Source organism: Fragaria vesca, linkage group LG3, assembly GCF_000184155.1.
Source record: "Fragaria vesca subsp. vesca linkage group LG3, FraVesHawaii_1.0, whole genome shotgun sequence".
Lineage (NCBI taxonomy): Eukaryota > Viridiplantae > Streptophyta > Magnoliopsida > Rosales > Rosaceae > Fragaria > Fragaria vesca.
The window spans coordinates 21,763,959-21,790,937 of record NC_020493.1 but is presented as its reverse complement, the minus strand read 5'-3'; the positions used below and the strand labels follow the sequence as shown (position 1 = coordinate 21,790,937).

At 38.1% G+C, this 26,979-nt stretch overlaps 4 protein-coding genes across 5 annotated transcripts in view; 3 read left to right on the top strand and 1 right to left on the bottom strand.

The window, feature by feature from the left end:
* Positions 1-109: 109 nt before the first annotated feature.
* On the bottom strand, positions 110-4,652 carry LOC101301565. The gene is made up of 2 exons (XM_004294782.1): positions 4,618-4,652; positions 110-4,207 (listed from the first exon to the last, which is right to left on the bottom strand). The coding sequence occupies exon 2, from the start codon at positions 3,988-3,990 to the stop codon at positions 1,141-1,143; it is 2,850 nt and encodes a 949-aa protein (XP_004294830.1). The 5' UTR covers positions 3,991-4,207; positions 4,618-4,652; the 3' UTR covers positions 110-1,140.
* A 7,194-nt stretch (positions 4,653-11,846) lies between these two features.
* LOC101301086 (cyclin-dependent kinase inhibitor 7-like) lies at positions 11,847-13,741 on the top strand. 2 transcript variants are annotated; one of them, XM_004294780.1, is made up of 5 exons: positions 11,847-12,222; positions 12,427-12,479; positions 12,601-12,747; positions 12,930-13,044; positions 13,461-13,741. In XM_004294780.1, the coding sequence occupies exons 1-4, from the start codon at positions 11,959-11,961 to the stop codon at positions 12,997-12,999; spliced, it is 534 nt and encodes a 177-aa protein (XP_004294828.1). In that variant the 5' UTR covers positions 11,847-11,958; the 3' UTR covers positions 13,000-13,044; positions 13,461-13,741. The 2 variants fall into 2 exon arrangements, with proteins under 2 accessions (XP_004294828.1, XP_004294829.1); XM_004294781.1 differs by lacking the exon at positions 13,461-13,741 and having other exon boundaries at positions 12,604-12,747; positions 12,930-13,293.
* A 7,672-nt stretch (positions 13,742-21,413) lies between these two features.
* LOC101300802 lies at positions 21,414-24,743 on the top strand. Its single transcript, XM_004294779.1, has 7 exons — positions 21,414-21,705; positions 21,859-21,916; positions 22,180-22,260; positions 22,400-22,435; positions 22,570-22,809; positions 22,927-23,068; positions 23,716-24,743. The coding sequence occupies exons 1-7, from the start codon at positions 21,518-21,520 to the stop codon at positions 24,207-24,209; spliced, it is 1,239 nt and encodes a 412-aa protein (XP_004294827.1). The 5' UTR covers positions 21,414-21,517; the 3' UTR covers positions 24,210-24,743.
* Positions 24,427-26,979, top strand: part of LOC101300235 — a 2,940-nt gene continuing 387 nt past the window's right edge. Inside the window, exons 1-8 of the mRNA XM_004296029.1 lie at positions 24,427-24,470; positions 25,106-25,334; positions 25,436-25,531; positions 25,633-25,725; positions 26,085-26,116; positions 26,213-26,381; positions 26,459-26,668; positions 26,863-26,959. Coding sequence (XP_004296077.1) covers positions 24,427-24,470; positions 25,106-25,334; positions 25,436-25,531; positions 25,633-25,725; positions 26,085-26,116; positions 26,213-26,381; positions 26,459-26,668; positions 26,863-26,959 — 970 coding nt within the window. The remainder of the gene's footprint in view (positions 24,471-25,105; positions 25,335-25,435; positions 25,532-25,632; positions 25,726-26,084; positions 26,117-26,212; positions 26,382-26,458; positions 26,669-26,862; positions 26,960-26,979) is intronic.

Below are 26,979 nucleotides of genomic sequence, written 5' to 3'. Positions count from 1 at the left end.
GCCACCAAGGTGATCTTCAAAACTCTTGCAGTAAATTTTATCAGTAATGCAGTAATCAAAGACTCAAACGTAATCAAAGAATCAGTTCAATGTATCAGGAAAAAAAAAAAAAACAAGTTTGCATTAGTTAATTTGGGAACAAATGGGAGATCAGAAAATGATAATCGTACTTGATATACAGGTAGGTTGAAGTCTAGCAAAACCAAGTCCTGGTATGTGCAAGTGTGCAACCAAAGGGTGGAACGCCGGTCTGAGATGCAGCTGCGGCATTCACAAATGGAAAGGTTTCAGATTGAGGACCCTATTTTGAGTAATTTTTGTTCTCACAAGCGTTGCTAATAAAGTCCTTCGCTACTTTTAGTCTTTAGTTACTAAATCTCATCAACAGCCTTATAAGTTGGAGCATTTGTTGCTATATAAAGCACATCTTACATCTCTATATTGTATCTGTCCATCAACTATACCAAGTTATCGACCATCAAGATTAAGAGCACCAACAAGAATTTGATATCGTACCACTGCTCAGGTGCTCAACTTTCCAAACTCATAACTCATCAGAAGACTTGATATCCGATGCATTTGCAGAACAGGGATCCGATGAGGATTACTAATAACAGCCTCCAACCCACAAAAAAAAGTTGGAAGAAACCACATAAAAAGAGAAGCATTGGCGGCATGCATCTACATTTTCAACAGCCGAAATAATGTCTACTAGTACAAGTTTCTGAAAACAATACATTCTTGAGATGTAAAAAGTTCAGATCTTCCATTGCTGGTTGGCATTCCAACATCACCCGGAACTACAGCATCAGCGTCAACAGTTGCTGAAGGTTAGAGGATTAATAAACGAGTTCAAAAATTTACATACATGTAAACCAGCACAGAGACAACTGCTCTCCGCCAAGAGAAAAAGAGCAAAACTCATCAGGCTGCTGGGAACATTCACCTCCCTCGTAGTAAAATACTGATCTGACTGATCATTCTTCACAAGCAACTGACAGGCTTCAATCCCGCTACATACATTCAAAATTTTCTCCCAAAGCATTCCATCTTCCAAACCAGCATCTTGGAAAGAGACCCCTGGCTTGAGAGCTATGCATGTGCCCTCTAGCTCCAAAGGCATGAGGCCAATTTGCCAAATCAATTTTGACTAAAGTATCGGACGGGAAAAGCAGCAGGATCAAGTTCCCAGCAACCCCTAAGGCTGCCACCTTTCTCTTCTGTTAGCCGGAAAGAAGGGATGCTATGAGAAAATCTGAGAAGCTCACCCTCGGGGATAGTCATAGTTTCAGCTAATCCTCCTTTAACTTCAACTTTAAAAACTGAGTTGAAGCCATCCACACGCCCTAAAATCAGTACCTTTCTTTGCAAATCATTAACCTCACAAACTTCGACTATATCATAGTCACAGGTTGCCAACCCAGAAATCGAGATATCAGGAGTCCAGTTCTTATACACTGCCCAAACCTCACCCATCTTGGGCAAGATATCAACTTCAGTTCTACTAACCAGAACTGCTTTGACTAGATGCGAAAAGGACTGGGTAGAATCATAATCTTGAAAATAATTCTTTCTAATCTCAAATCTCCCACAAGAAATAGGCATGTCTTGATCACACCACTCCACCGCATCGCCTGGCAATGAGCTGGATTCAAGCCATGCAACCATAATCTTCAATTTAGATCTCCTAGAATCAATCTTTTTTATCTGTCCATAATATTTGGGCAAGCCATCTTCATCACTGTACAATGCCCAGATCTGACCAATCTCAAATTTTTCCAGCGATTTATCAGCATCGAAGTTGTAAAATACAGGTTCCGGAACTTCAATATCTGACGCTTCATGAGCATCATGATCTTGACTAGGTTTATTTTGTTCAGGCTCCAGATTGATTATATTCGGGTCACCCCCTTGTGTAGCTACATTCCCCGTCATAGATTCCCTCATATCTGACGACTTGGAAAATAACCCATTGGTACGACTTTTCTTTTCTCTTGCTTCAATTTCCTCAGCACTAAAGAGCATAGAGGCAGGATCAAGCTCAACAGATCCTGATGGCACTCCTGCTCCTTCATCACCAGTCAATTTAAAGGATGGAAGCCTGTGAGAGAACCTCAATAATTCACCTGGTAGAACATGAAACGTGCCTTTTCCTTCTTGCACCGTTTGACAAAAAACACTCACAAAGCCTTCCACCTTCTCCAAGAGTGCAACATGCAATCCAACACCCTCGTCATACTCAGACAAAATTTCAACATACTCATACTCAAACTTACGCTTACAATTAGAGTCCAGATCGGAGCACCAGTTCATTTCCCAGTTCTTAAAAATGGCCCAAGTCTCTCCCTTTCTTGGATATATCTTGTAAGTATTTTTAATCTTCTCCCAACATATCACATGAGAAAATATCCCAATACCTTCTATGGTTTCAGACTGGCCTTGTGTGAATTTACCACAAGAAATCGGCAAATTTGCATTCAACCATTTTTTTCCATTATCATCATCCGGATCAGCCTCCAGCCAGGTTATGTGCACCTTGAACACAGGAGAGTGAAGTTTCTTAATCCTAGCGTAAAATCTTGGCATCCCATTTTGATTATCATAAACAGCCCAGAGCTGCCCAACTTTAAAACATTCTTCTGTCCGGATATTCTCAAAGTCACTGAAGTCACTGAGGGGAACAGAATACAGTGGCTCTGCTATTTTCTCATGGGAGCTTGTATCTGATGTAGGATTTTCATGAACTTTCTCTTTAGTTTCTGAGCTTCTCTCATCATTCACCATCTTTTTGGCCTGAACCTTCGACGAATTTTTGACAGAAGCACTTTCTTTCTGTTTCACCTTTTCCTCATCTCCTTTGGTGTTAGCCACGGGTTCAGATTGGCTATTCATTTTAGATTCCTCCTCTTTAGAAGCATATTCATTTTGTTCTTCAGTGGCACATGAGGATCCACTCCTCTTCCCCCTTTTTGATAGAGGAATGTCATCATCATCACTTAGATTTTCCTTATAAGATACCTGCTGCTTACTCCGTGAGGATCTTCTAGGTTGCTCCCCATAAAATCTTTGATGAACACCTTCCATATCAACATCTTCAGAGTCAGTGCTGCTTTCAGAGTCACTGCTTTCACTGGCTACTACACGCTTCCTGTCTCGTTTTTTGTCTCTCTTTCGGTTCACCTTTTCAGAACCAATACCAGAAGAACCACCTGCCTGCAGACCACTCTTTTGAAAAGGTTCAGACTTGGGTTTATCAGCAGTAAAATTTCCCTGACATTTAATTTCAACTTTGCTGAAACCACATTTTTGCTGGGGGTATGCCTGCTGATTGACGGTAGTTGGTGGTGCTTGCACGTTTGTCTCATATGCAACGAAGAGCTTCTTGCAGCTTTGACAAGTAAGAGGTTTGTGCAGGGCACTTACCCTATAATACTGGTACTTAACATTACAAAACGGGCACATAGTCCAAAAAGTGGGATGCTGTTGCTGCCGGTTCGGGGGATTCATGCCTGGAATATTAGTTCTGACTGTGTGAAAATAACTCGCCTTTGCTGGGGGTTGATACGGGACATTTGTTTTACTAACACAAGCCCTGCGTTTAATATCATGCAAGCTACGTTTGTCACGGTCCAAAAGTACGTTTTGAGCTTCGGATATTAGCTGAAAAGCAGCTTCTGCACCAGAAAATTTGTTTTTGTCAGGGTGAAGTTGGAGAGCAAACTTCTTGAACTGCCTCTTAATTGTCTGTTCATCTGCTTTCTGATCAATCTGAAGAATACCATACCAGTCCTTCTCATTCCCCCCAAACAACTTCTGTTCAGCAGAACAATGCACTTCACACACCATTAGCATCTGAGATATGTTCTCCAGATCAGGATAAAGTTGCTGTGCCTTCACACCAAACTTACGTGCTCCTGCAAAATCCTTGCTTTCCATCTTCTTCTCAGCGATCCCCTTGGCCCTAATGGCCTCTTCTCTGTTGCAATCCATAAGTAATCTGGAGAACCTGAGCCGACTCAAATTACTCTACTAGTGCATAAAATGAAGATAAACATTGAAACCCCAAAAGTATGCTTCCAGATAAGCAGTAGCAAAACTCAGAACCAAAGCCAGTAAGAACCAACAAGGAAGGCTCGATTATCAAATCTTTGATACTCAGAAGTCAGAACCCTGTCAGCTGAGTATCGATCCCAGAGAGGCCTATTACCTACAAGGGAAAAAATAGAGGTTTCAGGATTGCACAACATGTCAACTGGTATTAACATAAAGAATGACAATGTCAACTGGATTTTGCAATTTAATTATAAATTTACTTTAGTAGTGAAAAGTTTTCGTATTTGCAACAGATGGAATTGATGGTGTTGAGCATGAAGAAAGTATCCATAGCTTAAAAAAAAAAAAAAACACACAGCTGCTTGGCTTAAGACTGAACTGGACAGAAATAAAATACAATATCAATTGCAATTTAGTAGTATTCACACTTTGTTTCCATACCCAAATTTTCAATTGCAATTACAAGATACATGCATCGAAGAAATCATTGCACACACAAAATGTAAGGCTTAAGATTGAGCCCATGAATTCCCAGAAAGAAAGACAGCTGCTTGGCTTTGTTACCTGAATTCCGAAGCAAAATGGTTGAAGCTAGGCTGAAACTGAGAGATGCTCCAAAGTGAGTCACTCACTCATAAACTGAACTAACTATTCAGGCAAACCTAAAATCAACGGAGTATTGGATGAGAGGAGCACAGGCCGAGGAACCGAGGGAGGACGGCGGAGGCCGACGAGGCGAGAGGGTTTGAGCGAGAGAGGCGAGGGTTTGAATTGAAACTGGATTCAGAATGAGATTCATTTAGAGTCAGGGTTAAGAAACAACGGTGCAGATTCATCTTGACTATACACATCTGAAATCAACGGCTGTGATTCATAGTTATAATATATTTTATATTATTTTTTATACAAAATACGATACGATAGAAAATACCGTATTCTGATGAAAACTCATACCACTACCGTACCATATTTTGCAAGCCGGTAGGTACTACCGAATACATGGATACCGATTTGGTTGGCTACCGACTTAGTTGGTACAGCTAGTTCACGGATGGCTAGTTTGGATTAGACCCATATTGCTAATCTTAGACTGAAAATTTAGTAAGAGAAATCAAGGTAATTAAAATCACAAAACAATAATGTCATTAATAACTGACTAACAGTTACCACGTATCAGAAAACAAATCAACTAACTCCAAAAACTTACGGTCCCGGAAACACAATAAAAAGAAATTGATAATGAGAATCAAGAACCATCCAAATAAAGTAAAAAAATTGAACGATATGAACAACATAAATCTCCAAAATACAATCAATTGCATTACCTAAATTATACATTCTATACATCGAAACAAAGAAACTATCTACAGAGTACAACAATATCTTTGGAACCAATTTTAAGACCTTTAAATTTTGGTATTGAGTCGAAACCATGCTTCTCATACTTCGAGTTTTGTTTTAGAGTACAGAAACATCATTCAATCAAAGTTTCAAACATATATACTACAGACAAGAAGTCCAAAAACAAAAGAAAAACTTAGAAAGCTAAAAAAAAAATATATATATACATATATATGTATATATATTTAGATGTTGCATGTCCATCCCACAACGCAGAAGATAGACTTACACCCCTAAAAACTATTGAAGTTTCGTATCTTAAAATGTGCACGCTACATACAAAGTTATGCATTTTAATACCATGTCAACAAAATTTCAACCATATGCATTATCCTATGTCAAAACTATATTGGTAGCCTACACTTTACTAAAACTAATGAGATTAACCAGGAAAAAAAACGCAGCAAGTTTGTAAAGCGAGACACATTCCAATCATTAAGCCTATATCTAAACTAGGGCATCGCTCCGAATATAAAGTCAACTACTTTCTCTATCCAGTTCCATATAATATGAACTGACCATGACCATCATTCTCAATTTTTGAACCTAACATTTTACAACCAAAGCCCTCAACATTCAACCATATCCAACCAAACCCTAACTTCTCAATCACAAAAAATAAAAATAAAACAAATAAATAATAAAATGAAAAGCAATGTAATTCATTGAAATATTACAAATCACTGAACAGACCCATAACATCACAAGACAAAAAAAAATATATAGTAAACCCTTAAAAAATCTATCTTGGGTCATTCAAATTAAATTTGAAAATTTGGGTCAAATACAAAAACACATGAGAAGCAATCAAAATTGATATGGGCTTTAGAAAAGGAGAGCATACAGGAATTGGGGAACTGTGTCTAGTTGGGGCAGTTGCTACTACTTGAAGCAATTGCTTCTATGAACTCGGTGGCAATTGCTTTCTATATGACGTTAGGCAATTTAGGGCACTCAATAGAAATGGGGAAAAAATTCTGGGTTTATTGTATGTTGGAAAAGTATGGCTTTGATTAGAGCCAGTTGGAATCTCATATCTGAAAGGTGAAGAGTCATCCTTGGGTTATAAAGAACGGTACCACACACACTACTGCCGAGATCCTTTTGTGTTAAAACCTCATACATGTTTCTTATCCGGTAAAATGAGGGGAGTATCGGCATTATTGAACCCCTGTGTGCGTGTGACTTGACGGGCCCGTCGCCCGCTTTCGCATAACAATTAATATCAGAGCCTAAGTGACGTTTGAGACTTGGAGTCTCATACGATCGAGTTGCAATTTGGTAGAACTCCCATTTCGATTGGGATAACAAGATTTAAAATTGGATGCCGAGGCCTTTTATATTAAAACCTCATACTTGTTTCTTATTCGGGTAGCTAAAATGGGAGGAGTATCGGCATTACTGGACCCATGTGTTTGTGACCCGTGGGGCCCGTTGCCCACTTCCACTTAACAATTGGTATCAAAGCCCATGTGACGCTTGGGTAAGTAAACTCTCATACGATCAAGTTTCAATTTGGTGGAGCTCCCTCTTGGATTGGGATCACATTATTTGGATTTTGATGCTTGTGATCAAGGTTGAGGTATTGGGACTTGGATTGTGAGATTTGGAGATGGCTCGATTCATGTCAGGTGGAGATTGTTGGAAAACGTGTGGCTTAGATTTAAGCTCTTTGAAATCCTACATCTGAAAGGTGAAGAGTCATCCTTGGTTTATAAGAAATGCTACTACACATAATATATATTGCCGAGGCCTTTTGTGTTAAAACCCTATGCATGTTTCGCATCAAGGTGGCTAAAGTGGGGGCCGAAGAGTATCTGCATACTTGGACCAGTGTGTGAGACCCGTGTGGCTCGTCGGCCGCTTCCGTATAACATTGTAAACTGTGTTGTAATTTCTTAAAAGTTTGGGGCATTTGTTTGCTACTTTTTGCCCTAATAATTTGGCCAATCCCACATAAGTTCCTTCGTTTGAAAGTGTTGTACAACCATACGATCAACATGAGAATACACGAGGAACTTTTTGTACTACAAACAAAATGAAAGCAAAGAAGACTTGAGCAATACAACACAAGACGTAAATATGGCAGTGTCATGTGGTGGTCAATGTAGACAACTTCTCTAATCTCTAATAAGGATGTTCGAATTAATAAGAAATAAGTATGTACTTCATCAACCAATACTGGACCATCCGCATAGACTTGAACAAATTTTTCTAATGTTCGTCCAATCGAAGTTAGCGCCTCAACCCTTTCACTGCCACACACACCTCCAAAAGATGCAGTGGGACCTATTCAAGGGCATAAGACTCCATCATATATTGTCAACAATAAAATAAAGTTATTGCAAAACCATACTCTAGATCTTCTGGAAAAGACCTGAATCCTCATCTCCAAATCCTTGAACCGAAGTGAAGCACATCCTTCTCCTCTTGTCGCACCAGAACCCTTTTCCTTCAACCACCAAAAATTGGAGATTGTCATTGAGAGCGACGAATGAGCAATCGACTTCTAAGAGAGAAGTCGACCACATAGGTAAAACAAGGAATCATAGATTGGTTCCTCTCAACCTATCAGTCTCACATGGCTTCCTCTGATACCGAAAGCATCATCGTCGTCTGTTCAGTAAACAATGAGCAAATATGAACCAAACAAAATTTCACTCGTGTTCATATTTTGTGAACAGAGTTTTAATTAGGGTAAATATTGTATAGTCTTTGTGGTTTGAAGTTTACATCTGTTTAGTCCTTGTGGTTTTATTTTAATCTGAATGGTCCTTAAAGTCACGATTTTTCATCCAAGTGGTTATTCCGTCAAATTTCTCAGTTAAATTGCTGACGTGGCCGTTAAAGGTCACATCAGCAATTTAATGGCCACGTCAGCAATTTAACTGAGAAAATTGACGGAATGACCATTTGAATGAAAAATCATGACTTTAAGGACCATTCAGATTAAAATAAAACTATAAGGACTAAACGAAATGACCATTTGAATGAAAAATCATGACTTTATTAACACACCTCTTTTTGTTATTAACACACCTCGTCTATTTTTCTATCCACACATTCTTATTTTATTTATAAACTTGTCACTTGAATTTGATTGATGATTGGTTCTCACCATATAGGGGGTGTGTTAACAAAAAAAAAAGGTGTGTTAATAACACCACCCTAAAACATAATGTGTCTTTTAATTTCACTCGTGTTCATATTTTCTGATGGATTTCTGATGAATGAGTCGGTCTCTCTTTTGGTCCTTTGGATACAGCTACCGATCTGTGTAGTCCTTCCTTATATATTTTGTGAAAAAATAAAAATTCTCCATTCTTGCTTTCTATGTTTTAAATAATTAAGCTACTTGCCCCTGTATCACCTTCCAATATTAATACTGACAGTTTTTCTGTAGATCTTTAAGCTCACTAATAATCACCAGTTACCCACCAGCCCATGCATTTCAGGAGTCTGGTGCGTTACTACAAGTTCGCATTTGTACAAGCTAGCGAGATTCCCATCCACAACCAAAGGTCAGTTATATAGAACTAGCTTTGCCAGTTAACAAGAGTGATAATTGAGCCTTCAGGTAGTTTCCTCCATAATTTTTCTTCTTCATCCACCAAGCATTTGCAAGAACAGTTAAGAGTTAGCTTGCTTAGACATGCATGCTAAATGTACCAATCAATTCACTGAACTACATTTCAGGGTGATCGTGCGTAGGGATCAATAGATGAGGGAGTACGTTGTCAAATGTCAAGCATTTATCAACCGAATTTTTTTGATGCAATAATCCTCGAAACTTTAGGCTGTTCATTTCTTAAAACTTTAGGCTTCTAGCGGTTGGTGGTTGTCTAACATGGTATCATAATTGTATTTGTTTGTATGAGATTTCGGATTCAAAAACTCCAATATCACTATCGAAATATCTATGCAGGGATAGGCTTCTCCACCTAGAGGTTAATTTCGGACACGAAAGAGAATGTGAGCTAGAAACGCATTAGAAAGAAATGAAATGTAATAATGTAGGTTGATGTACTGATCGGGAGGGTGAAAGTTTATGACACATATGAATGACCTTTGTTTTTAGTGACTTGAGAAGCAAGGTAGAGCTAGCCCAGTTTTTGAAGATATATACATGGTGGTCCTTCTTGTCCATTCACTACTCACTAGATCCTAGCCATATTTGTAGCTGAGCAAGAAACAAAGGAAATTACGCTCTCAATTTCTCACCCAACATTCCAGAAGTATTGCTTGGAGTTTGATCGGTGGCCCTAATGAATCAGTTAGGTGTTTCATCAGCTCCTAATAAACACTCGCTTACGAATCAGCTGCCTCTTGTTGAAGCATATCTATATCTAATTTATTTTCAGTCACCAGATTAAGATCTTAGGTTTAATCTGCAGGTGAGTCAATTTATATCCTACCCGCCAACTCCGGTTTGATGATCGATATCAAAGAAAAACCATAATGACTGAAGTTTTCTGTGCAAGCTTGTGGCACTTAATAGAGATATATATAACTCGAAACCAATTGACATTAGGTGGAGGAGCTCAAAATCTTATATATATGTAACTTGATTTGCAAGGCTTAGAGATTCCAATATGAGATCCTATCTTCTAAGTTTCTTACACAGTAGAGGCCAGCAAGAAAATGCTCTCACATCTAAGGCCAGAACTCGAAGTTTCGAAGGAAGAAGACGTAGGAGTTTTCCCAGTTGATTGTTTGCTGAATGCGTACCCAACATTCAAATCTGTTCTGGTATGGGAGATTGAACTACTCGATCTCTATTGGTATGTACGTATAGCAAGATATATATGTCTATTACATGCATGTTTGGTCCTAAATCTTAATCCTCCTACTGTCAGAGTCAGGATGAGTCTGACATGATACACACATAAATACATATATACGTACGTACATGACAATAAACATCTACGAGCTAGCTAGAGAGTAGGAAAATATATGTGGGGGTAGAAAGCACACTGAGAATGGGTGGTGAAATTGATCATATATAGACTATAGTTATAGACTTACAATTGTTGAGTTAGATTCGCTTACTGCGACTGATCAACCTCATTTTATACGTGGTGGAATCGAATGAAAATCAATCGGAGAGAAGGAACTGGGGAGAGAGCTAGAGCCTAGAGGGCGGGTAAACATTGGTTAGGATCCGAATCACTCGATCAAGGCTAATAGGAGGAGATCGATCAAATGCCAAGTATGTAAGTTACTATAGCTAGCCAGTGAAAGTTCAAAGGAACAAAGAGAAGCAGCAACATTTGGATTTTATCGATCTCTCACTCTACATCTTGGCCAGCTTTGGTCCCAACTACACTAATATTCTTACAACGCAACCTTGTACGGTGGCTTTGGCAACCCTCAAATATTTTTCACTTCATATATTTTTCTCAAATATATTATGAGAGGCATAGTCCTGTCCTGTTCATTTCATATATTTTTGTCTCTTGCTTGTAGAGTGGGGACAAAAATTTGATACTTCTTCTTCTTCAAAATTTACTAGATCGTTTAAACTACCGACGATCGATATATCAGAATCTGCGATATTGTTTATGTAGAGTTCAAGAATTCCTAGCTCATTTAAACGACTGAAGATAAAATGGTATGTACATTTCACCATTTCAAATCAAATTAGAAATGCATACCCCCTCATGTGCTACTGGTAAAACTATTTTCAACTTTCAACTATATATGCTTGGTATATATGTATAGATTCTAAGGGCAACTTTTTACTGTGATGGAGTACATATATAGAGAAAAGAGTAAAAGAAAACTTAGGAGTCAGAAATCAGTCTCTTATTCAAATATTGAGATCCCAGTTCAAAAGCCATGTTTAGCTTATTGGCCTTTGAGTAACTTAACGCAATGCAGACACTATTGAACCTTTAGAACCAACTAATTAGTAATTACTACTCTATTTATTGAAATTACAGAGTTAGATGCCTCATAAATTGTGAAATCAATATATACCAGAACGGTAAATTTTTTTTAACAAACTTTACCATCAACATTCAAGCACTAACACCAAAAACTTTACCATCAACATTCAAGTACGATGTGACGACAAAACTCTGCGTTTTGATACCGGCAAACGCAAAACTGGTATAGAGAACCCGGATTTTTCGTAACGGCACCGTTATCGCCACTCCGTTTTACCCATTCAGCACTCCAGGTCCAGGACCACATTTTGGGAGAGCTCTCACGCGCTCACACGCCAAAACCAAAACGCCAAAACGGCGTGGACCCCACCACCACCATCACACGAAATCTCAACCGTCCGATTATAAAAATGAGAAAATAAAAATCACAGTTCCCCTCAACATCCCTCTTGGATCTCCCACTTTTCTCTCTCTCACATTTTTCAAAACCAAAAATAGTAAAAAGAGAGAAAGCAGAGGCACACACTCAGACTCTGTGCGTGTGTGCGGACTCTCACACTCCTCTCTCTTTCTCTCTCTTCTCTCTCCTCGCGTTTTTTAGAGAGAGAAAGTTGTTATGGCCGACTGTAAGCGAATGGCGGTGGTGGACTCCTCCGGCGAGGACTCTCCGTCTAAGAGGAGGAGAATCCTCGCTACTCCAGAGACAATGCTTCGTCGTCGTCGTCATAATCAGCTCGGCGATTCTCGTGGTTTCAAGCTCCTTCGCCGTTCCACGAGTTCCTGCTCCGCCGACGTCGAGCACTCGCTGCATTCCTCTTGCTGCTCCTGCAATGAGCTCCACGACGTCGTTTTCATCACCTCGCCGCTTCTGGATCTGGAGGTAGTGATCGAGTTCCTCGATCAATTCCTTTGCGCTTTGAATTTTTTTTGTTTTAATTCAAAAACGGCTGATTATGAAGCATTTCATTTTCCTTCGATTTTTACGTTTCTATTTTGATTTTATTGCTCCTCTGTATAAGTAATTAGAAAATTTTAATTTTCAAAATTCATATGAAACTGAAAGGTTTACTGTTCACTGTCGCAGGCCAAGAGTTTTGAAACCGACTACTACACCGCTCCGCCAAGCCATAAATTCAGGTTCGGTTCGCTTCAAATTCCTGTCTCTACAATTTTCTCGAACCGATTGAAACGCTTAAGGTTCATCATATATTGCTCTATTTTTAACGATTTTTTTTTTTTGCGGTTCGTCGAAAACCAGCAGGGAAACGACGCCGTCGAGCGAGCTGTGCCTGGAGAACTCCGAAGAGATGGATTCACCGGCGGTGAGCAAATCGCCGCCAAGTGACGAGATCGAAGAGTTCTTCGCCACGGCCGAGAAGTACGAGCAAAAGCGCTTCGCAGAAAAGTGAGCACATCTTTTACTTTTCTTTTTCATTTTTTTCTTTTTTTAGTTTTGAAATTTTCCACTCATAGTGCGCAGGATAAGGCCTAAGGTACCGTTGCGGTGTACTCCACAAGCGGCGCATTTTAGCAGCCGTAACAAACTAACAGCTTTCACTTCGGATTTGGTTTTGGGTGGTGGTGCAGGTACAACTTTGATATCGTGAAGGAGGCGCCGTTGGAGGGACGGTACCACTGGGTTCGTTTGAAGCCATGACTCAGAGGTGTGGCAGAGAGACAGATAATAATAAACTGACACTAGGTAGGACAGAGAGTTTCGTGCTGCAGCTTCAACATTCTGATGGCTTTGTTTTTTTTGGAAGAACACCAGTAGTAGTACCACTACGGCATACATGGCTCTGTGTTCATTGTACAGCTTTCTTCTTTCTATTGGAACCTTCTAATTCCCTCTGCAAAAATTTCTAATCTATTTTGCTACAAAACAATTTCCACCTTTGGATTTTGGTGGTGACCTTCATTATATATATATATCCCGTGAATTTCTCTCTACAAAAAAATTAATTAAATTTTGTTTCTGGGTTATTGGTTTGTTTGTTTGTTCTTGTTTTGGACAAATGTATAGCAATTGTGGGAGAAAAAGTTTGTTTTGTTTGGGTCTATTTTGGCTGTGGTGCTGTGAATTCTCATTTGGCCATCTTCTTCTTCCTTTTGATGCAGATTTGGGGTGTTGGGTTGTTAATTGCAGGCCGCAGATTCTTACTGGGGTTTTAACCCTTTGTTTGTTTTCTATCGCTACCTCCCTCCCTCTTATCCTGCGTTTGTTTACGTCTTTTGCTCAGAGACTTTTTCCTTTGGAATATGCTTTTTCCGAATGATGATAAGGATTCCTTCTGTTAGTTAGAGTGGGGACCAACCTAGACAAACCTACAGCCTAGCTACGTGCCAATAGAGAAAGTGCCCGTATTATATTGAAGCCTTTTGGCTTCACGTTTTGGAAGGCCGGCATGGTAAAATTGCTACTTTCTTGTGTTCTTTTCTCACGGTTAGAATCTCTTTTTGAGATGGTTTATCCAAATCATGATTCATGAGCTTGGCTTCTCCATTTTAGCGCTATACAAAAAAAAGCCAAATACAGGCCATCTTCTTCAAATTCGAGTTGCAATTAGCTCCTTAAGGCAACCTAGAGATGGATACAAAACAAATATCATCAATAGAAATGATGAAGTTTCCTCATTTCTTCAAGAACATTGATTACATGATAATGGTATTTATCTGAATGGATTTTGCTACATTTATGAGGATCCCCATTCATATTTTCACACTATGTAAATATACATATCATAATGAGTGTAAAATAATAAAGCGATCTGTAATCTTAAATGCCTCTAGTACTCGATCATCGTGATCATCGTATCCGATTTCATCAAAACTCTCTGGTATATGAACAAGTACTTGAGCACTAGGTGAGGATGTACTTATACAGTTATACACGGTAAAGGTCCTCTCTAGTTTTTCAGAAGGGAAGCAATGAAGCAAGTGTAAGGAAGTAAGCTTTTTGTGTTGTTGAGTGGAAGGAGAGAGGTGTGCTCCAAATAATAGTACAATACTAGAAATGAGGGAAAAGGAAGCGTTCAAAGTCGAGACGGGTGGTGCTTTATGGAAAAGGCGGACACGAAATATTCGTTTGTTGACGAGAGAGGGTCACAGAGAGTCAGTGATAGAGCGAGTGACCGAGTCTGAGTCCCGAGTCTGGTGCTGGTGGTGCAGAGAAGGAAGGGAGATGAGGGAAAGGGTGGCAGAGGACATGGTCGGGACTCAGAAAATGTAAGAAAGCACAATTTATGTAGGCAGGTACTGGCATAATTGGACACATGGCGAGGGCTATATCAATCCCAAGTCTCTATCTTCTGTGGGGTTGTGGCCTTTGCTACTTCTACCTTTGTTCTCTAGCTAGCTTTTTTAAGGATCCAATATGACAAAAACCAATAAATATGATGACACCCTTCCTATGGAGTATGGAGTTCATATTAAGTTCTCAATTTCATGTTGGTGGTATCAAATTTTGAGTGAGTAGGTGCCCCAAAATTGCATGAAATTTTGTTTGTGGGAATTATTCTTGTTAATTTTGGTATCTAGGATGAAATACTTCAAAATAATACGATCGTATAAATTTATTCAACAGTCTTCTGAGTTGAATTGTGAATGATCTTAATTTAAAAGTAACTACAAATACTTTGTATAAAATTTACAAGAAGTGTGCACACTTGTGTTGGAACACATGTTACATTTATTAAAACTCCCATTTTCCCATTTTTCTATAGGATTGGGTTGCTCAAAATTCTCTATTCCGGACTTATTATCTCATTTCGCTCGAAATTCTCTTTTTCTAAAGGATGTATTTTTTTTTTTTCTGGCATGACCATAACTAAACAACATTCTCCTTAGATCTCTAAATTTCAGGTTTGACCATGAATTGAAAATGATAGTTTTGTTATAAAAAAATGGTTACTCCTCACATCACAAAAACGACTGGTTCTAAAGAATATAATATAGTGTCTCTCATTCTTTTATCTTAAAACATTACACCACTCATCCCTTGATAGTAGCTAGCTTAAAGCCCTTAGATTAACGAAATAGTTTCACGTCCTCGCTAAAAGAGTTTTCTCTTTATGTTTGAGATAACAAGGGACTCCACGCAGTTTTTTTGACATATAAATAGTAACAAAGTGAGCTACTATTCTGAATGGCAATTTAGTTTCGATAACTCTCTTTTTAGATGTTTTTATAAGTGGATGATCGAAAATTGGACTTCTTTGAGGATGCAGTCCACATTCGCTCAATTTACAAGTCTATTGGTGTTTGTGCTACACTAAACTACTCTGGAAATCATTGCAATTATGGTAATTGTAATTTGAAATTAAAATTAATAAAAAGCAAAATAAAAATCCAAAAGTAGAAAGAAAATGTGGGAAGGAGAGGAGTTCACGTGGAGTGGTGATGCCCATACCTGGTAACTTGAGTATGTTTTGGATCTGATGCAACATAAATTTACTCACACTTGCCATAGAAGAGAGTCGAAGATCCCAAGTGAAGTGAGGGAGAAAAGCACAGAAATAGAAGAAGAAGAAGAAGATCGAGGAAGAATGTTGCTTGTTTAATGAAGGACGCTACGGTGGGTTTCGAATTTGGTGCTCCTCTCTTTACGTAACCGAAACTGATTATGATACTGGCAACCGAATTTGCTTCTTCGATCGATACTTCATGATTTCTGTGTTCGATTTGGTAAATTTTAAAGCACACTCAGATCATCTCATCTACCTTTCTGGGTTGCAATGAATCGTACACTTTCGTTCAATATCGGGAAAGCTGGTGGTCCTTCCCCTCTTAACTTCTTCTTACACCAATTAGTTCACTTGCAAATAATTGCACAATCTCACTACTTAGCTAAAGATCGAAAGAGAGAGTTTTAGAAGGTACTCAAAATACCTTTGTTTTTTATGACAAGTCATTTTACTTGTTTTATAGGCTTTTCTGTCACAACAAACTATAGATGAACAATTTCACAAATGTGATCATGGATGTGAATACTTGTCTGATAGAATGGTACTTACAACTTACAACTTACAAATTACATCATGGTGTGAGAATATAAAGTGGGAAAAAAAAAACGCTTTACAAAACAACTTAAAAGCAGCTTAAAAGATTTGACTTAAATGGTTTATATTTCTTCATACATTATCGTATCATCATACACATGAGATTTAGCGCGTGAGTGATTACACAGCCCAATTTAAGCTATAGATTTTTTATTTCTTTTTTTGCATCTTTTTATTTGTAAGGAAATGTTAATTTTTGTTGTTGTTAACAATGTCAATGTCAAGGTATTACAAAGGCTTTCTAGGTGTAAAAACTAATCCACAACACATGTAAAATGCAGTGTTTGATTACTTTGACAATTTCACAATAAAAATGCTCAACCACTAGTTCACTTGTAGGGGTTATGTGACTAGTGCTTGATATATGCTTGAAATGAGCAAAAGACGGAATTTCATTCCATAAGTATTTGGCCAAGCTACCTCGCCAACATGTCATGTTGATAAACTAGTCTAGTTTTTTTTATTTTTTTTTATTTTTATTTTTTTTATACGATAAACTAGTCTAGTTAATGACAACATTTGTAACAAAATTTTCAGATCGATGTAGTATCTCCATTAATAGAAGCTTCTACCAAATCAAATCAACTACTTAGAATGTGCATTTGAATTCCATAGAAGGACCCGTGGCAAATCTCTCTCTTGCAGCTACCTGATCTCTAAGGCATTATTACAATATATGGTTGGTTATATGTCTCTTCATGATATCTGTTAGGTTACAGTTTATATTCGAGGCCATGCCCAATTTTTATGAAATGCTTATGATTCTTTCTTTATATGGTCACACCTCTATGTCATCAAACTGCCCTTTTAATTGAATGTCACCAAATTAAAGGTGGTAGTTAAAACTCAACCATTGGAATAAGGTATCCAAAGCCAATAAAGGAAGGTGATGAATTAAGGACGAGAACTAATTCAGGAAAGACGTTTATTATTATTCATTATCTAAAAGTAATAAGAAAACTTAAAATTGGCCAAAATTTAGGAGACGCTATCATTATTCAAGTGGTGTAAATGTTTCAATAAAAAAAAAAATGGTGTAAATGTGAGCATCTCCAGCAGCATTGATAAATTGAAAAAAATTAGAGATTTATCAATTTTAAATGAATCTTTGCTCCAGCAGTATACTTAAAGAAGTTGATAAATTTAGAAATTGATATAGAAAATTGATAAATTTATCAATCTTGGGGAGACAATTAACTAAAACTTAGTTAATGTATACAATTTAGCTATACTGCTGGAGCAAAAGTTCAAAAATTACTATTTTAAATCTAAATGTTGACAAATTTAACAATAAATTTAACTCTATTGTTGGAGATGCTCAAGTTTGTTAAACTCATTAGACTATATGAGAAGGAAAATTATACAACGTGTTAATACGGATCCGGATCCTCTCCTCATGAATCCCTCCTAATATTACCTAATAAATGCATCTTCACCGTCCAATTTTAATTGACGGCCATGATATCTCCACTAACTCATCAATAGCTACATGTACTCCGTCCTTTTGTCTTTCTAGGTGTTGAAACATTAATAAGGAACCCAGATGAAAATGACTTTTGAAAAAAAGAAAAGAAGATTTGGATTGGAAAGATTGAATTTTACAAGTTATCAAGTTCAAATGTTTATAATCGATTTGATGCTATGAATTTTGATTCATGTTGCAAATTGAACAATTTCCGTTGTTTGTTGGATGGCAGGTGTGGAATATTTTTTTTTTGTGTGGAATTGCAGAATGCTTAAGTTTCAATTACAAGAATGGAACTTACAGCTAGGCTACCGAGATCGTCTATATGGTCTTTTGACTTTAAAAATCTCGTATTCAAGGGGAAGTAGGACGAGAATTTGGAAAGAAAAAGAGGATAGATGAGAAATATCTCAAAAACTAAATTAAGAGACATCTTGGTCCTTGATTATGATCCAACGGTCAAGATTGTTATATGAGGCAATATTAATTAGGAGAAGAATATGATGAGAGAATCTGGATTATGATATGATTATGATCCATGTCATGCATCAACTTTGTCATAAACTTGTAAAATAAGTCTTTAAAGAAGTAATATTAGTCCTCAAATTTGTAATATGAGTCTTTAAAGTTGTAAAATTTTCTAGTTACAACATTAATCATCATGTGTTCTTAAAGCGGTAAAATACGTGCTTAAACTAGTAATTGAGTCCTTAAAAGTGATTAAAAAAATTGATGCAACTTTGAGGACTCGATTACCATTTTAAGAACACATGAGGACTAATGTTGTATTTTTTTATTTTTTATTTACAAATTTAATGACTCATATTACAACTTTGAGGATTATTGTTATTATTATTTTGAGGACTCATTTTACAATTTTATGACAAAGTTGATGCATAACATACATTAACACACCAAACCCTTACCTATACGAGAAATGCTCGAATGCAAAATAAGATGAACAACCTAGAGATTATTATTTTTAGGGATAATGTCTATTTAGTACTAATTTCAACCCCTCATTGCCCATTTCAATGACAATCTTTTTGAAAAACCCATTCCAATATAAGGTACCTCTATTTGTGCCCAAATGAACAAATCTTTTACTTAAAGTCTTAACAAGCAATATTATTTTATGACAATTTTACCTTCACTCCTTAAACATGCATAGAGAGAGAAAATGGAAGAGAGAAGATTTGGTCGGAACCTCACCGGTGACCACAATCTTTTTGGTCGCCGAAATCTCGCCGGATTTTTTTAAATGTCACTGAAATCTCATCGATCGTAGAAAATCTCGCTAGATTTTTTCAAAAATGTCACCGAAATTTGCCGGACCTTGCTGGAAGTTTACCGCACCATTGCTGAAGTTTAATTAAGGGGCAGTAATGATGAAAAATGTTTTACGGTGGGGGGGGGGGGGGAAGTAAACTTCTATTAAACTTCTATCAACTATTGATCTCAGTAGTGACCCCTAATAATCTGTCAAAGCAGAGGAAAACGAGGAAGATAGAAGAAGAAGGTAATTCCCAACCAAAAAGAAACCAAAGAAAAATTATTGACCCCTAGTAATTATCTATTGACCTCAGTACTGACCCTTAATGATCTGTTAAAGCCAGAAAAACGAAGAATAATGCAATTTCTAACAAAAAAGAAACCAAAAGAAAAATTACTGATCCCCAGTAATTTCCAAGCCAGAAAAATTATTGACCCCCAGTAATTAGATCTACTCTCTTACCATGCACCCTCACTCACTGGATCTACTCCCTTACCATGCACCATTCCTCACTGGATCTACTCTCTTTTCATGTACCCTCCTCCCTCACCTTATCTAGTCCTCTCTCACCGGATCCGCTTCACTCCCTCATCGGATCCACTTCACCTCCCTCACCATGCACCATTCTCGAGATGCCGACACCTTTGATTTGTCTCTCTTGGCGTATGAACGAGATCTAGAAGTGTCCCGTAGAAGTGGAGCTTCGAAATCGCCGACAACATGTAAAGATGGCGAGGCTAGGAGGAACAATTCCAGCCTTAGGTTGAAGGTACTGGTCGGGTTTTTCATCTAGAGAGAGAGAGAGAAAGATGGGAGTGGTTGCTGCAATTACTCATCGTCGAGGCTGCGATGCAAACGGGTGATCGTCGCCTGTGAGGCCGTGGAATCTAAAGACGAGAAGGGCAGCAATGATGGTGAGGAGAGGGAGAGAGAAAGAGGAGGGTAGCGATGATGGTGAGGATAGAGAGAAGAGAGAGAGAAAGGAGCAGATCAGAATGAGAGGTGAGGGAGACGAGAGAAAGATAGTTAGGGTAGGGGTACACATGTATTTTTACTAAGAAAGTAAGAAACATTGGAATGAGCTAAGGAAACTATTTTTCATTGAACTGGGCTTTACAAACCTTATTTTTGTGCATTTAGGCTCCTTTTTTTTTTTATAAATGAAAGCAACTTAGAGATATGAGAAAAATTTACAAATGGTACCCTAAGTAAGAGTCATTCATCATTTCAGTATACCAATTTTGAAAACTATAATATCAGCACCGCAACATCGAACCTCAAGAACCTTTTAGTACCTGCCGTCATTGACGGCGTCAACTCCATTGCCACATAAGATATTCAGTGGGCAACTTCGTCTTTTACTCTCTCTCCCCATCTCAAATGATCAAATCCATGCCACCAAAACCCAAAAAAGTATAGACAACCATTTCAAATCAAAAAGCTGATGGGGCTTTGAGTTAGATCGATCATCATTTTCCCGTGTTCATTGTGAGAGTTATGTTAATCGTTGAGGAAAATTCCTTAACTAGTGTCTTTCGGTATTGTTCTTGATGCTCACTTCTTCAACGTCATCTACAACCAAATTCATGTACTCATCATTACCAATGAATGATCTTCAATCCTGTTGTCTTTCTGTTGAAAGAGTCAAATCTGAATTCCATGCTTTACTTTTGGAGGAACCCAAAAGTCAAGTAAAGGGCTGGGTCATGATCCTATGAATTTTGGTGCTGATGATGGTTGCGAACGCTCCTCGGTCGCAGAAGAGAGAAAGGATTTAGTTAGAGGGTCTAGGAGGATATATATATATATATATATATATATTTTTTTTTTGAGTTGAACCAACGAAATATTGAGCTAGTAATAAATAATAAAAATAAAAAAGTTGAGCTGAAAGATTGAGAGAAGAAAATATCTTTTGAGAAATAGAGGTTTGACACTGTTATAATGGGTATGTATTAAAATTGGTTTGAGTTTTAGTGTTAAAATACATATGTGATAGTTTTTAAAAAATGACATACCAAAACGATGAATGAGTTATTGTCGGGGCACTGTATGTAAAATTTACTCCAGTGATATTAGTCAAAATCTGCACTGCTCAAATAAGGACAGAGTCCGACGTGGCAGAAATGAGCTGATCTATCCGATCATCAGAAGGGGAATGATCCAAAGAGATGCGCAAGGGTGCGTCTTGATCCGAGGTGGGCCACCACGGGCATCCCCCATGACCATGACCGCATGACCAGCTAAGCCAAAGAGCCACCACCACCAGCCCCTCCTCCTATCATCCCATCTTCCCAATCTTTCTTCTCCAACCACCCTTCCCCAATCTTCCCAATAAAACCCTAATCAAATTCCCAATTCCCTTCCCCCCAGAATTCCCATGTCGGCTGGTGCTGCGGATCGCGGCGGCGGGATCTACTGGGGCCGAAAGGAGGTCTCCTATTCCAAAGGCATCGCCGTCATCTTCGCCTGGGTTTCGATTCCCGAGCGCCACTTGAAGAGCTACGTCAATTTGTATTCCTCTCTCGGTTGGAACTCCCTCGTTTGCCATGCTCATTTTCTCCAGGCGTAAGTCCCTCTCTCTTCCTACATTACCAATTTTTATTTTTATTTTTTTAATAATACTAAAATTGGTGGAGAATTTAGTTTCTGTTTCTTTGGAATTGGTGTTGCTGTTTGTTTTTGCTGCTTTTTTGAGCTGGTTTAATGAACTGTGTGCAGATTCTACCCGGAAAGAGCCATGTCGTCGGCGTTTGATATCCTCAATGAGCTTGTGGAGGTCAGCTTTCTCACTGGTTTTTCAATTTTTGAATGTTTCTTAGGCTTTGATGGATATTTCACTAGCTCATGGAGCTCTGGTTTGATTACTGGTGGGATAGTAGTTATGTGTTTACGGTATTTACTAATGGTAAACACTTTAGGATGTTGTCGAACTTCAATTTTCTTTGAACCTGGGATGAATTAGAGAGTTGGATTAATTTGATTAACTTCAACCTGTGTCGGATATCCTGTTCATAGTGCATTTTGTTTTCTGTTTTCCAGGAGCTAAGGATTAAGCCGTGTCCTGTAGTTTTTGTGGGTCTTTCTGCTGGTACTAAAGCTTGTATGTACAAAGTTTTTCAGGTGAGTTTCGTTAGTATAGATACTAATGTATTTGGTACTGATAATACATTTTAGCATTGTCTTAGAAGTATACAATGGTCTAAACTGAGTGTATTACAATGGTGGTAATGTGTAATGACATGAGCATTTATGAATGCAGATTATTGAAGGAATCTGTGAAGGCCAGCTTTATCCGGTATGCTTTATATTGCTCCCTCAGTTAACACTTCTTTGTTGTGTTTGTGTTCATGACTGTTAATTATTCCATCAGAAGTTATATTCTAAAAAACGGTGTCCTTATTAATTTTTTTTCTTTTTAACTTTGTGAAGGGTGAATACCGATTGGTGAGGAAATGTATTACCGGACACATCTATGATTCTGGCCCGGTTGATTTTACAACTGACCTTGGCACACACTATGCTCTACACCCGACCATTCTAAAGATGCCTGGTTCATCAAAGTTGGTTTCATGGGTTGCTAAAGGCATTGCTTCTGGTTTGGATGCTCTTTATCTTACTCGATTTGAATCCCAATGTGCCGAGTATTGGCAGGCTCTGTATTCTTCAGTTGTAAGTTCTTATTAGCCTTTACCCACTTACAACTGTTAGTTGGTTATTTATGTTTTTTATTGTTTTCCGTTGTTTCTCTCAGTTACGTCCAATTTATTTATTTATTTTTTCTTGTAGAATCTGGGTGCTCCATTTCTCATTTTGTGCTCCAATAAAGACGATCTCGCTCCCTATCATGTTGTCTGCACTTTCAGTCAACGTTTACAAGAGTTTGGAGGTGATGTCAAGCTTGTGAAATTGAGTGGTTCCCCTCACCTAGGTTTGTCGCAAAACCTCTTTTTTCTTGTCTAGTCAAGTGTGCACTACCATAATAATTGTGCTTCTTCAACATACTTCCTAAATATATGGGTATATGTAGTTATACACGTGTGTTATATCTGTGTTTGTTTTGGTTGAATCAAAATTAAGGGGCGTTAATCTTTATTTCTACGTTGATGGTGATGGGCAACGGTATCCGTTGGTATTTAAGAAAAAATAAAAAAATCTTGAAGCCGTATGTGGATACCATCTCATTTTTGACAGACAGAGAACCAACAGAATCAATTTAGAAGCAATAACTGTCATGTTGTCGGTCTTGTGCCATTAAAATGTGAACTACTTATGGCAAGCTGTGGTACTTGAAAATATAAACTTGGCATTGCCCCTTGGAATCAACACTATTACAAGATATACCTGCAGAAACACCGATATAGTTGTTTGAAAGGGTAGCTACTCATTAGAACTGTAATATGGCACAACTTATTGGTGTGTCTTGTCATCCTACATCATGGGAAAAACTAAGAAACTTTATCCTACTCATCTTTAAATTTCTCATGGGTGTTATGTTTCAACTCTCAGAGTCTTGGTTGACTTCTATGTTCTTTGATATATAAAATAATATAATTCTTTTTTATCTTTTTATTTCAGGTCATTATAAGAATTATCCAATACAATATAGATCTTCTGTTACTCATTTTCTTGAGAAGGCAGCATCGATTTTTTCGCAAAGAATTCAAAAGCTTGAATGGGAAATGACTGGCATGGAAGGCATGCGTGATGAGATATCTGAACTAATCTGTGATCTCCAGACAGCAGCCGTTAACTCTAATGAGAGCCTCAGAAGAGTTGCAGTTGAGCCAAGCGATCACTTTTTCTTGCCAAGTTCAGCAGAGAATAAAAATGGTACAGAATCTGGGTCATTGCAAGACGAACAGAAAGAAAGATCACTCTGTCTGTCTAATCCTCCAAGCCTTAGTGCACATAGTGTACTTGGCAGTGTGCTGTTTGATGTTTGTGTCCCTAAGAACGTTGATGGTTGGGATATCAAGTTCTGTGGGTCTCTGAATGGGCAGCCATTTGCATCTGCTCGTAGGAATTCACCACCTCGTGGTATCAAAGGCCTTCGTCGCTCGAGATTATGAGATCTCTGAGGCTAGCCCTTAAGGAAATTCTGCTAAAGGTGGCATGGTGCTCAAGATTAATAGGATAGGTTGATACACAGAGGATTAGTGGTAGCAACTTGAGCATTGGAGGTGAGGTCTGCCCTTTCTGACATAATATGCAGTATTCGGATTAGATGCAAGCTCAACTAGGTATTCCTCCAGCATAGTTCAAACTAGGCACATGTTTATAAAGACAATGGATCAGGTGCGGGTGTCACGCTCACTTCAGAACCAGCCGGTGTATGTAATACGATCGTTATATGTTAAAGACAGATTTTGTCTATCTTGAGCCACCAAATGATCAAAATGTATAGTTGATCTTGATGGTGGATGAGGTTACTTGTATATCACTTGGGACTTGGATGAGAAGTTTGCTCCTTAAGATAATAGGCTGTAAAAAATGGTGTTTTCCTTAACGCTTGACAATGCCATAGTGAATTAGTGATAGTAATGTCGACTTTGGTAGAGTTGATGATCTCTGTTTCATCTCCTAACGAGTATTAATTTTCGACTACTTTCATCAAAATCGTTGCATATCCTTTTAAACCTCATAGTACACTATGTTTAACTTGATACATGGTCCATTGACTCCATTCTAATGAAATGTAAACTGCTCTTGGTCTTTTTTCTTTTTTCTTTATTTTTTTTGTGAAATAGAAAATGTGTGGAGTGAGGCTCGAAGTCTCGAACTTGGGTTTAACGCTTGGTGTTTTGGTGCACATAGTGCGTAATAGGTGTTGGTGCAAATGCACGTAGTTACATTTTCGGTGATTTTAATCATTGATTTTTACCGTAGGGCTTAATGTCCTATCTAGAGTAGATAGTAGGGGCATAATCGATACTTCATGTCACAGACATTGTATGATTTGTATCAGAGAATCCTTTTCGACAAGTAATCGTCCCTATCATGGTTCCACAAACTGGACAAGCCGCAGTGACGTGGCAACTGTCCGTCTGAGAAGGACGGAGAAAACGTCTGAGTATTACCGAGAAGAAGAAGAAGAAGAAGAAGAAGACGAGGAGGTACAGGAGGACAGCATGGACATTTCCCCGCTCTCTGTCCCCAGACAACAATTTGACAATCTGACCCTTGATTCACCCTCGGTCTCTCTCTCCCTTGTGTTCTTCCGCATTTGATGAGTTTGGCTTTTGCATTAGATTTTTAAGGTTTATTGTGTGAATGGTGTAAATTCCTACAATGGCAGGTACAGCAGAGGAAGCGCTCTAAGACCCGCATAAGTCGTTTTAGTCCAACCCAACTTGTCAAATTCCACAATTTGACCCTCAATACTCCAAACTCGGTCTCTCTCTTAATCTCTCTCTCTCTGTGTGTGTCTATTTTGGGTTTGATGGGTTTGTCAATAAGCTAGGCTGTGAATGCATGTTGTTTGTTCAATGGCAGGAACAGAGGCAGCCATTGGAGGAAGCTAACAAATATGGGTTCAAAACTCCCAAACGGAAAAGACATTTGAGTCCAAGCCTTAACACCAACCCAGTGAGTTGCATACCTTCTCATTGTTCTATATGTCACTACGATTCTTGAGCTTAAACAACCAATCTGGTTTTTTTTTTTTTGGTCTTTGGTTTTGTTTTTGCTTGGTTGACAATGTTACAGAATTTAATGTATACATCTGGGTTTGTACTACTCTAGTTCCTCTTTAACAAAATGACCCAATGACTTGTTAGTTTCATATCGATTCCTCGGTGGCCTGGCTCTTGTACTCTACTATTGTATTCTGTACTCAATTATTTGAATGATCTTTCGTTTTTTTTTTTTTTGGTCTGAGAATAATCTTCATTTTGATATTGTTTTTCCAAGACTTGATATGGAGAAATTCTATGACTTTTGAACAGGAAATATCTAGTGATCCTCAGAAGCATGGAGGGTAAGTATATTTGTACAAATCGTTTTTCAATCAGGTTGAATTCACTATAGCTAGAAGTTTCTAGCTAATGTTTTCATCTCTTTATTGACTGGCCAGCTGCAAACGGAGTAGAACAAACAGGTCCATGTCCTGGCATTTTGGCCATCCTGAAGAGTCTCCTGACAGAAGCCAAGTTAAAGAAATTCCAGAAAATCTAGAAGCTGATGGATTCCCCTTCTTTATCAAGTCCATGATACGATCAAATATTGCTGTTTGCTTTATGTTGGTAAGTCAGTTTAACTAAAATCAGACTGCCTGGATAAATATGGTTGTGATTTGTAAACTAACTTTTACCATCGACAGACACTGCCTAGGAAATTCTGCCACTTGCATTTACCTTTGTATGGCACAGCAACTATCACATTGGAAGATAAAGAAGGGAAAGAGTTTGAAACAAATTTTCTTGCCGACAAAAGGGCGCTTAGTGGTGGATGGAAAGGGTTTTGTCAAGCAAAAGACTTGCGTCTTGATGATGTTCTAGTTTTCCAGTTGGTTAGCCCTTTGAAGTTTAAGGTATGCCAACTGTTGTTAGGAGCACAAATGTTGCCAAGACTTGCATGAATTTCTTGATTAGTTTATCATGTCGTCAAATTTGTTGAGCAAATTTTTACTCCTTTTGCATATCCACTTAAGTTGGATTTTCTACTTATCAATAACAGCTTATTCTAGTGCCTTTGATATATTGCTGTGTCTACACACTGTTTCAGGTGCACAAATTGAGACCAGACTATGATCTAAATGAAGAAGATGTAGATGCAGCTTTTGTCCTCTTGAAAATGAGTACCTCTGAACAAACCTTGTTAGGTACGAACTCTCTCTCTCTC